Raw genomic sequence first — 12081 nt, 5'->3', positions numbered from 1 at the left:
ACAGCGAATCTGAAACAAAAGAATTTCTCAGCGCATGGTAAACAAAGATTGAAAATACACTTATATATTCTCTTTGGCCTTTTGTCTCTCTCTGCTCGTCTATCGTGCAGCCGCCTCTCCCCATAAGCTGAGTTCGACCTTGAAGGGAGGGTGCATGTGACAAAAGGGAAAAAGATACAGCTCAGCGTCACAAAAACGCTCCACAACACTTTATCATACCCACATCTCCATCGCCCAGACTAATTTAATCTGTTGTTTCCTGGTGCCTCTGTTCATTTAACTCATAGTAAAAAATAATAATAAAGACTTCTGCAAGAAGGCAGCCATCAATACAAAAGCAGAATAAGTTCTATTTGGAGTCTTTTTGGGGGAAATAAAAAGCGAGCAGACAATCGATATGATCGTATTGGTGTGGAGGTTTTAAAGGAGACGCAGCGGTCAATATCAAAGCTCTGGATGGGCCAAAGATAAAGGATGTGGGGCCAACAGGGGCCCTGAGCGGCTCTAAAGAGACGGAGCTGGATCAATGGAGGCTATTTGGAGTCTGACAGGAAGACCAGAGATGGGGGAGCGACAAGGGAGAGGAGTCTGCAAACGGGTCGTGAAGGATTAAACAGAGGAGGACATTCTACACACGGAAGTAACAGGAGGGATGGAGAGTTGACAATCAGAGGGGGGAAATGTCCATCTTTGAGCTTTTTATTCGTTCAAAGAAATGTTTGGCCCAGTCGAAAGTCACCTGTGCCAATATGTAAAAATGGTCCACGGGAAAGAGGACTTCATTCAGTCTTAAAGCATGTGTCAAAAACACATTTCGACACAAACAAAATTACCTCACTTCTGTTTGACCTTGAGAGTCTGAATGTGGACGTGATTTTATGAAAAAATACTGCTCTCTATCTGAACAAGGCGCCATTACTAATTAAATGATCTGCTCCTCAATCTCAAGCGGTCATACCGTCAAATTAAAACCTTCATAAACAAGTCTGAAATACTTTTATCTGTAACACTTTCTACACATTATATACTGTATTGACATCTTCCCATCCCCAGGAGTGAAGTATCAGCTGCCCTAATCCTGCCTGCAGCACTGGGTCCATCCAGCTGCATGTCCTCATTTTTACAACCCTGCTCGCATGTCACTACAGGCGAATTAAGACAGAACACGTAAAGCTCGGATCTCAGAGCGTTTTCAGGTCAAATAATACCAACACGCAATGCCAAAATAATCCCTCCCACGCACAGAGATTCCAGTGAGCTAATGCAACACAAGCTAAAACATATCGCAGTGGAAGCTAATTAATGGACTTGAGTAATAAGTTAGCTTATACAATTTCAGTAAATATTGACAAATGTGCTCCATGCTCCACAACCACGTGTCAGTTGTCACCTGTGGAGCTTGTGTACGGAAAGTTCCCTACAAAGTTTCCACCCTATCGGAAAGTTATAACACCAATTCTCTGGCTCTTATCTGTTATCAGCCTGTAATCACGGTTCATTAGACAACTTTCTAGCTTCTGTAGGTTCAGTAGCTTCCTATCATGCACTATATTGCCTCTAATGGAAAAACTCAATCTTAGTTTTAGACACAATAAGCCCTAAGAACATCAGGATTAGGTTAGGCCAACTGTTTTTGTCGTCCTGCCTAAAGCTGGGGACACACCTGATGTCCGGCTAAGACTTTCAGACACTAGACAGTTCACACACACAAGACTGTTTCCACCAGCTACCGGAGATTTTCGCTCTTCGACAGTCTAGCAGCAGCACACACCTGATGACTGAGTAAACTGTAGGCCACAGACCGGTCAGGAATGACTGGAAGGTCTGGAGATAGACACAGCCCAGATTTCTACAGCTAACAAATATGTAGAGAAACAGGAACTCTCGCCCTTCAACAACAATACATGTTGTGCATATAAAAACAAAAGATGAAAAAAAGTGGTACGATGCAGAGTGGGAAGGAGAGCCTAGGGGGAAAATTAAGGTAATATTAAATGAAGATAAGTCTAAGTAAAGCCTCGGTTGCTGTAGGGCTTGTGCAGTTGTCCCATCATTGATCGCTGAGGTTAGTCATAAATATTAAACCTGTTTAAAAAAAAACCTTGAGAATTTTTAACGGCCAACACTTTTCTGACCGATTGAGACAGACTAGCACCAACCAGACCCAATCCTTTTACGAAGACAGCGGAATGTGGCGTAAAGCTGAAAAACTATGTGACCAAGTCTTGTGTGTTGTGACTCACAAATCACTAAGTCAATGGTCACTAGATCTTTTTACACAGGCTTCATAGCGTTAGTGTATTTTTGTGACGCGTCAAGTATTTGAACAAGAATTATCACCGGTTGTGAAGCTCTTCTGAGATTTTAGAAGATTCTGATCCAAGTGTTCTCTGCACACATGTCTTTACTATTGCAGTTTTGCTGCGTTTTGTTGGTTGTGCATTGAACTAGAGATTTTCTCATTTCAGACATGGCAGGTCTCACAGCTCCGTTTTCTCTAACGGAAACCGCAGAAGAATCAGCCACAGTGTTTAGAGAAGGAAATGGAAAAGCTTTTATGGAGTGAGAATCACTGTAGTGTTGAATCAGATAGAGGTTTTATTGATCTGCAAGAGTCATAACACAATGCAATCAACCGAAAGCAAAACACCAGAACTCTCAATGCAGCTAACGGCGGCCACTCTATAACCCTCGACCTCTGACCTTTCGTACGAGACACTCGCTGGATCGGTTGCTGCGAGCGGAGCGACACAGCTGAACCACACAAGGCCAAGCTGGGAAGTCCTCCGCAAGCCAAACAACAAGAGACACAGAGGGCAGCGTACAGTTAACTGCATCACATGTACAGCTGGCTACAGACCTACCACCAATCAGACGGTCAGCTGCAAGAGCTGAGAGCACAAAATGCAGCATGATGGGATTCACTGTGACATCGGTAGATGGACGAGGCTGTTTATCTCTGCTCATCGGTTTGTGCAGCATTTAGGCTGCAGCACAAAGTATTTTTGGAGCTACCTGCACGTCAGAACATGCACGGTTCTAAACTGTGTCAACAAGTGCGCTGAAAATAATCCACGATTCAAAAATTGAATGCCGCTTCTGTTAGTTGTATATAAAGTGAATTCTAGAAGATGAGGTTGCTATAGTGTAGTTGCCCTGAGTGCAATGATGCAAAGTGTGCTATAAATTATCCTCGAGGTGCCTGACATGTAGTCTCTTTTTTAACATTACAGTCACTCTGAGAAAATTGGAGACGTGGCAAAAAAATGAGACCGCTGACAGGGAAACATATTTCAGCACTTAGTGCTGATGTGAAGAGTTTAATGTTGGTGTTAAGAGCTTAATCTTGAAATGGGATATGCCCTGCACTTGAAAACATTAGGCACTCATCTTCAGAAAATAAAAGCTGAAGGCAAAACACATCTGAGAGCATTGTCAGTCAGTTCTGGTTTTCACAAATTGAATAATTTTGCTTTATTATGATGCAATGCTTCCTCCGCAGCACTGCTACAGAGTGACACAGTTAACTGGAAGAATTGGAATAACACATCTCGAGCATGCGAGTGGAACAAATTCTTAAAAATGCTGCTCAAACATTTGCCCCTGTCCACATAAAATCATCAGACAGAGATAAGTGATGTTACAAAAATTAAAATGAAACAGACGCCTCTGACTGATGCACAATTTTGTTATTAACTGCATTCTAGTTCTTTTACAAGCGTTTCAAAATAATAGTCACAAGAGCAAAACAAAAGGAGACACTTCCTAATGTCCATTTCTTGTGGACTTATCACTAGGATATAATTTCAGCAAAACACAGGCCAGTTGTCTGCAAGTACAGCACAACGTAGGAGATGACACGCAAACTGTGGGGAAGGTGGGTTTTTTTTTTCCTATGGCTTAATTTTCCAAACTACATCCAACTAAACCGGTGAAGAGTGAAGTAAAATGGAAATACACTGCAAAAATAAAATAAAAACAAAAGATTTTTGTCAATTTATAAAACTCCGGGTCTAGAATTTAATAACGCGGCACAATCACCTTCACATTCTGGAGAATTCCCAGCAGGTGTATTACTCTCTTCCGAACTTCATGACCGACACAGATAAGTAATCAAACACTAATCACTTACAGCACCTGGAATAAATTGAGTCAGGGTGTAAAGCATGTTTGTGCGCAAGTGTTTTGTTGTTAGCTCCAGCACTGAATTTCCCATTTGCATTTGGATTTGACCGATGTAGACAATTCTTGGTGTTTTGGGGACTTTTTTTTTTTTTTTTGGCTAATGTGGATTTAAAAACCCTCGAATTAAAAATTAAAATCAGTTTGTATTTTCACAATTTAAACATAGCACTGTATACAGTACAGCTTAAAACAAGTATGCAGATTTATGTAAATGACAGGCTAAAGACAAACATGAGGGAAAGCAGATATTTGGGCTTGCACTCATCACCAGTAGAGGGCGCTGGACCTGCTTGGAGCTGTTGTGCCTTTTAGTGCGCTGTGTACGGTTGGACAGCTCCTGGTGCTGAAACCTCAGCCCCCAGTCAGGCCAGCTTTCTGTCCCATTAAAACCGCCTCAGTATATTTTAAAAACTATGATCAATACATTTTACAGCCACTGACACAGAGCGACAAACTAACGGGGGAGGCAGAGCATATTTACAAATGCTCCTACACATTTAACACACTGGTGTGTAGTTTAGCTGACAGGGAAACGTAAATCCGAGCAGAGAATAAGCCAACACCCAGTTTTAGATGTTTGGAAGAAGCTCAAAGAATAGATCAACATTGCAATGCAGCCACCTCTCTCAGCAAAGCATTCCAGCTTTTCATCTGGCAGCTGGGAGGAGAGGAAAGAGTATGGAAAAGAGGAGAAGAAGAGTGGGTGAGAGCAGAGGTCGGTAATGAAGAAGAGAGTAGAGGAAGATGAAGACTGGGATGAGAGAAGCAGGGAATGCAGTGACAGTGACGGATAAGTGGAAGGGAGGTGAGCTGGGGGATAAGGACGGAGAACAGGTGACAGCTTACCTGGTTGGTAGAGAGCTGTGCATTCTGGGAGATGAGCAGCTGGACCAGGATGTGGAGCCCCGAGGTGAACAGGCCGGCCAGGATGGCCCAGGTGAGCGGCAGCGGCAGCATGCTGTAGGTGGCGAACAGGGTGAACAGCACGTATCCCACCCCGTCACCCAGAAGCCCGTAGCCCAGCCCGGCCGCCAGGATCTGCGTGGCCATAGCCACCCAGGTGACCACGCCGCTGTACTGCAGGTAGCTGTGCGACGTGGTGTCCTTCCGCACCACCACTAAGGCACAAATGACGACCTCGATGCCCGTGAAGAAGCCCAGGAGCGTCCCTTTGATCGGGTCCATGGGTGAAGAGGCCAGCGTGAGGTGCAGCACCAGCAGGGTGAGCTTAGTCACCACGTCCAAGATGTTCATCACCACCACCGACTTGCGCCTCTGGCCCAGAAAGTAACGCTGATAGAGCCGCTCCAGGTCGCGGGACTTGAAGGCGTTCCGCAGCGTGGGGAAGATGACGCCCCGGTACGTGTAACCCCAGTTTGAGAAGAAGTCGGAGTTGCTCGGAGCGCAGTCGATCTGCAGGAAACCCAGGTCACTGCTGGCGCGCTCCGGGAACACTTTAGTCCCACCGTTGTTGTGCCGGTCTCCCACCGACGTCCGCCCCGCGGAGTGCTTCCGCGCGCCCTGGCTTGGGTCGTAGGGCTCGTCCGGTCCGATGCCCTTCACTCCTCCTCCACCTCCCCCGCCCTGCTCGTGGATGAACCGCTGCTCGGTGATGTGCCTCACCGCGTTCTGCCACAGCAGCCGTTTGGGTCGCGCGCTGCCGCTGCTGTTGCTGTTGTTGCTGCTGCTCGGCGTCTTGTTGATGGTGTACAGCTCCTCGCTCGCGCTGGAGCACCGGACCTCAGACAGTTCCATCACTGCCGCAGCTTGTTGCTGGTGCCGTCGCTGTCTTCTTCTCCCGTCAGCTACGCCTGTTGTAAATTAATTCAGCGGGTTCGGAGAGACGACGTCCTTTCGTGCGCATCGAAACGGGGACGCGTGCATTTCTGTCGGGTTGCGGCGGGCATGGCACGGGGTAAAGCGCGAATGGAGGTCATTGTCACGCGAACGATCCCACTGAAGAAACAGCCCATGAATCCACTGGAAAAAGATTTCCCAGATTATTAACCGCGTGCCATCATCACCATCAGGCACAGCGTCTCCGCGCTAAGGGCTAAAAAACACCGGGCAGCTTATCCACGAGCCACCCTGCACCAACCGCCACACCACCCATCAGGGTGTCGGATCGAGGTGCAAGCGGTGTCAGGGAGAAGCTCCCAGAGACAGCAGAAATTGGGAGCTTTGAATTTTAACCCCAAATGGCTCGTGCGTCGTTGGAACAGCTGGATCCGCTTACTTTGCTATTCTTTTCCTAAACCAAAAACACACATTCATCACCTTAATCCCCTTTGTCTGTAACGTCCGGCGCATATGCCACAAACAGGCGAATCTGCTAACGTCAAAAACCGAGAGAAAAGGCTCCAAAACGGGATAAATCCGTGAACACAATCCGCTTCCTTCAAAACGTTGTGGTCTCGAGCCAGAGGGAAATGCAATTAGTCAACTTGTTGTTGCTCGAGCTCCACGAGCAGGATCAGTGTCGAGTGCGCGAGCTCCTCGGCGCTGATCAACCCTCCTTCTTGTGCCTCCCCATCAACACGAGGGGCTCGCGCTTGGACGCAACACCTGGGTTGCGGGTGGGGGAAAGGGGGTGTGTGGAGGGAGGCGGCGAGGAGCGGCGCCACAAGACACAGCGTCTCTCCCCCCCCCCCGCTCCCCCGCCGCACAATCCGACTCGCTTTTCTCTGAGGGACAGCGGCCCGTCTTCATGGAGGGGGGTCCAAAACAACCAGTGTCCTGTATGTCCTCGTGCTGCGCGTGTGGATGAGAATGGAGGCTCCCTCTCCTCCTCCAGTTCCTCCTCCTCCTCCGCGTGAGTCCTCCGCTTTACCCCTTCTTCTTTTTCTTCTGCGCCTCCTCTTCCTCCTCGGTGTTTTGTAGCGCGTGCAGCAACAGCGGCCTCGTGGAGTAGATTTGCAGACAGCGCGAGGCTGGCGGAGTCAGCTGGGCTCCGCTTTGACGTCACCTCTGCGCTCCCGCTCTTAACGGTCTCTCATCCCACGCTCGTCTTCTTCTCCTCCTTCATCCTCTGTTTACCTCGGACTTTCTCCTGATCCTCCCTTTGTCTGCATCATTTTCATATGACCCCCCCCCCCCCTTTTTTTTTTATCTTTCCCCCATTGGTCTATTTGGTCTTCTCTCTCCGTGTTGTTACAGCGCACACTGATTTGTTTGTCTTGGTCTTACGTGGAGGAAACACGTGAAATAGACTTTAGACAACAGTGTCCTTCCAGCCACATGGCAGCACTGGCCCGCATGTGAAGTTCGCTAAATGTCCTCAGTCATGAAGGGCACACGTGTGGAAAGTTTTTTTAAAAAAATCTGAGGATGTGGAGCTTTTACGTCTTCTCTTCATCTCAGCTTTAGGCCCCAAAACGCCAGAAGTGAACTGCGGAGCAGCGAGCATCATGGGTAATGTAGGCGTCAATTTGGCTGCAGGAACTAAATCGTTATTCTTGTCATTTTCGAAATTGACCCCATTTTCCACGGTCATCATTCAGACGCTAACACCAACGATCAGTTTCCTCTAGGTTCGGTCTCTGTCGGCCTGCAGCCCGGATTAGCTTGTCAGTCCAGGCTATAGTCCTCCCTTGTTGTCCCAAAACAATTAAAAACACACCAGCCAGACACAGCGCTCCACTGGGAGACACGTCTCTTCATTCCACATCAAACATATTCCAAACTTTGTGCAGAATATAAGCTGCTGCCCTCTGGAGGAACACTTTCCTTGCCAAACTAATAGATTTTCAATAATTCATTTGTCCATCACCCTCCTGTAATAATAATAATAATAATAATAATAATAGCATTACAAGACTCTTTCCTGTTTGTGATGTTTTTAGTTTGTAATGTGTTGGAATGCGTGTGACTGTGTGGCTGCAGGTTGTTTGCTGTTGCTTGCAGAGTAAATCGCCCCATGGGAATAATAAAGTTTATCTTGCCCTTGACCTATTTTAATCAAAATGTTGAAAAAAAAAAAACAAAAGAGAGAGAGGCACCGCCAAGTTTGGAGGCTGATCGTTCTCCTGTTTGATGGATTTTGACACGGCAGAAACGGGACATTCAATGAGCTCCGTTTTACCATGAATCCAGTGGCTTTATGCCTAAAAATAGACCATTAGTTCGGGGTTTTTGGTTTAGCTGTGTGCGCTGCTGATCTCTGTGGACAGGTCCAACTCAGCACAGCACAACGAAGAGTCAAATTATGTAGCCGTGAATACATCTACTGAAGTGAAGTACAGATACGGGGAAAACGTACTTAAGTACAGTAAATACCAATTACTTGTTTTCCATTACTTTCTGCCACCGGTGTTTGACAGCGTGTCTGTCACGGACGTGGGGTTTTCCAACAGGAATGACAGCATCAGGTAAACAGGCATCAGCTAGTGTAGCAGTAAAATGAGTCATCTTTAGACGCATTGTCCCACAGAGCTCGCACACTGACTCTCTCACTGACACACACACACACACACACACGCGCGCGCGCAGAGGCTCATGTCGATTGTAGCACAAGAGCACAATGGTTTCCTGAGGAAATATGCAGACATTTTGTGACTTAAGCCTGTTTCTTGGTCTTCGACCAAATATCAGAAGAGCGATGTGTTTCTAGCGCAGCGGAACCACAGCGGGGTCAGGCTGTGTTCCCTTCATTAAACAGGGAACAGAAAGAAAACATCTTAAAATTCAAAAGCATGTGTGTTTGTTTAAAATATGGAGACACTTGGAGGCGCAGCCCTTTAGGGTTGGTTCCAAATTCAGACCACGTCCACATTAAGTGGTTGGTTATAAAACACTTGTGTCCACGCAAAGAGGTAAAGCTTGCATGTAGGTGGGAGAACAGGGGATTCTCCTCCTACTGAGCATTGACTGCTGACAACCATCACATCTTCAGAAACAAAGCAAGGACGAAACAAAACAGCATCTCCAGCTCTGCACATTGGTTTATAGCCATCCAAACTACAGGAGCTTTAGAAATTACGGCTTTGTCACAGAAACAAGCAGAGAACAAGCAAATCAAAAGTCTTTGTCTGCCCACACAAAGAAGTCAGAGTGCTGTGCCTCTGCCACCACCTTTCCGGGTCTGTTTTCCTCATACACGCCACAGAGTGAGAAAAAAAAAAACACTGCAGTTTAGTGAAAGAAAATCCTGTTTCGGGATGGACGCACAGCCCAAGGGAAAACGTGTTGACAGATTCAGACCCGGTTTGACTTTGACACATCAGCACAAACGTGTGGACATCTGTGGCGAGCCAATAATATTATTCTGGTGAACTTTACAGAGGCTGCACAACCTGAGCGGGAGTCTAATCGGGGGGCTTGCACGTCACCATACGTTAATCACGAAAGAGGAGCTCCCCAGAGATGCTCTTATAATCAGCCTCCAGACGTCTCCGCTTAAAGCAACACCCATTCTGAGTAATGCACAACGTTAGGAGATGGAGACATGCATGGTAGAGGCTCCATCATCCCCCGCTCTGTGGGAATATTTTGTCCTACTTCTCCTTATCCGAGGAGATCAGGACCCATGCCTGTCGGAGCTCGCTGGACTCGGATTAGCTTGGGTACATTTGTTCCCTCCTAAACCGTGAGGAGCTGCAAGAGGTCTTTATGAAGTGAAGCAACCCCCACTTTGACTCACGCTGGCTGCAGGCGAGAGGAAAGTTGCCTCATTGCTATTCAGTCTATTTTTACTGTCCTTTCGTCTCTACTGTAGTTTTTTTTTTTTTTTTTTTTTTTTTTCCCATGAAGGAGAATTAGTGAAATCTTTCCCCAAACGGAACCTCACTGAATGTTATCAAGCACCAGTTAGAGCTGGGTATTATTCAACACGCCTTTTATTTTTCTGTATAAGTGGGGCATCATAACTGATAGGGGCGGAAAAAAAATGTTGAAATATGAAGCTACAGTTGCCACATGACAGGGGAGGCTGAGCTTCAGAGAGACGCTGCTCCTCAAAGACAAGGTGCAGCATAGCAATAAAACTCCGAGCAACTCAGCAAAACTCGGCATCTCTGTCAGGCATTATTCAACCAACCAACACTGCTCGTGTAAAGATTATAATAAACACCTGATGTTAAAGTTATGTATGAGTTCAAAAGATTAAACATCATTACGTACAGATGTGCACTTATTGTCATGACATTTACTGTCTTTTATTCGTGATTTTTAAATTGCAGAAAAAGTTTAACCTTTTAGACTCAACCAGGTTAATTTAAATGTAACCGTCCAGTTAAAAGGCTGTGATCAGCTTCTGTTTATGCTTCAGAAGCTGCACACTGCACATCATCAGTAGACGTTAGAAGTGATGGGTGCGTGACGAAACACGGGACTGCTGACTGTAACCTTTCGTGCAACACGGACCTGGACCGGTAGGAAATGCATGAACTGGATGCAAGTGTGCGAGTAGGTTTGTCACTACGGTCATCAACACAGGTGAGACTCAAAGAGCAGATGTAATTACAGACACAACTACACCGTCTAAGCCATGTTTACAGCCCTTACTTCTTCTGTTGCTGTTCTTCTGTATGTTTATCTCAGCAGCGACACCTATCGTGTAGAAGAACATTGCAGCGAGTATATGGATCCAATGCTGCAACTGCTTCACGGTACTGTGGATGCAGAGTTAGGCCCGTGTTCATCGACAAGGCGTTTTTCCATTTTTATGTACGTTGCAGATCTCGTGACAGTGACCGTTTCCTTATGATGTGTTGGATTATTGGTGTCAGCCGTTACGTGAACCACAGTGCATCAACAGAGCTTGGAAACAGTGTTTGTTCGCTCTACAGCCGTGTCCTGACTTTCCTGTCTTCATACTGAAATTACTAAATACATTGGAGCAAGTTCTGGGAGTCAATTTTACTTGATGCTGCAAACCACTCTCCACTTTTACAATGCGTGTTGTCATATTTGTCACGCTTCCCACCCACTGAACTCCATGGCTTGAAACACGTTCAGAAGTCTCCCTGGATCTTATGACAGTGTGACAGCCTTCATCAGCAGACAGAGTTTGCACTTTCCAGACTTGTTTTGTCTCAAAACCTGAGCTCTATTCAGGAACCTGACAACAGAAGAGGAACAGCTGACGCGGCTCCAAAACAGCAACTAGACTGATCTTGTGCTTAGATTGCTTCATTTCTTTGCAAGTTCAAGATCAAACTCTTGACATAGTGAGGAATTTTCCAACTGATCTTGTGTTATGCTGCCATGATATTTGTAGATGTTATCGTTTAACATTAATCACCGCTGTATATGAAACAGCTGTGGGCTCTGCAGAATCACATATTAATATGATTAATGCACGCTGCAACTCATTATGGCTCTGCGATTAATGAGCCGGCCAGACGCAATTTTAAACTGAGGACCACGTTAAATAAAAAAATAAAAAAACATGTTTCCAGAGCTGATCATTTTTCTCACCTTGTGGCATTTCGTCTGAACATTTCATGTCAAACAGCATCTTCCTTTGCAGTTTTTATTTATAGGCTTGTGGAATTAATGTTGCTCTGAAAAACTGTGACCGATTAATGTGTTACACAAAATTCAAATGGCTTTTGAAGGAAACATGTAGGCCACCGATTTAGAGTGAAAACCTTCCCCACAGTCACATTAAAGCCTGCACACATTATCCGACGTGCACCAGCCTGCGTGGACCCCTCAGCCATCCAAATGTTGCCGTCCCCCTCAGAAATTAAACGGCTTTCTGCAAGACCTTCTCATTTCAGGGTGTCAGGCCCCTGACAGCTGCGCAGGGTCATGCGGGACAGTTCATCAATTCCGCAGCGGCGTAATTTGAGGTTTCAATGACAAGATGACAGGGGGGCTCTTTATCTGTTCCTATGCACAGTGCTTAACGATGGCAGAAGCATGCAGTAAGGATGAATGTGCCCTTTACACTGA

The 12081-nt window shown here is 46.1% G+C and overlaps 1 protein-coding gene across 2 annotated transcripts in view; it reads right to left on the bottom strand.

The window, feature by feature from the left end:
• adcy8 (adenylate cyclase 8 (brain)) overlaps window positions 1–7241 on the bottom strand; it is a 75245-nt gene extending 68004 nt beyond the window's left edge. The window contains exon 1 of one of the 2 annotated variants that reach the window (XM_067475014.1): window positions 5032–7241. In XM_067475014.1, coding sequence (XP_067331115.1) covers window positions 5032–5940 — 909 coding nt within the window. In that variant the 5' untranslated portion in view covers window positions 5941–7241. The remainder of the gene's footprint in view (window positions 1–5031) is intronic. The other variant, XM_067475015.1, reaches the window with a different exon arrangement.
• Between the last annotated feature and the right edge of the window lie 4840 nt (window positions 7242–12081).

The sequence above is a fragment of the Channa argus genome, chromosome 14, assembly GCF_033026475.1.
Source record: "Channa argus isolate prfri chromosome 14, Channa argus male v1.0, whole genome shotgun sequence".
Taxonomy (NCBI): Eukaryota; Metazoa; Chordata; class Actinopteri; order Anabantiformes; family Channidae; genus Channa; species Channa argus.
This window is presented reverse-complemented; position numbering and strand designations above follow the sequence as displayed.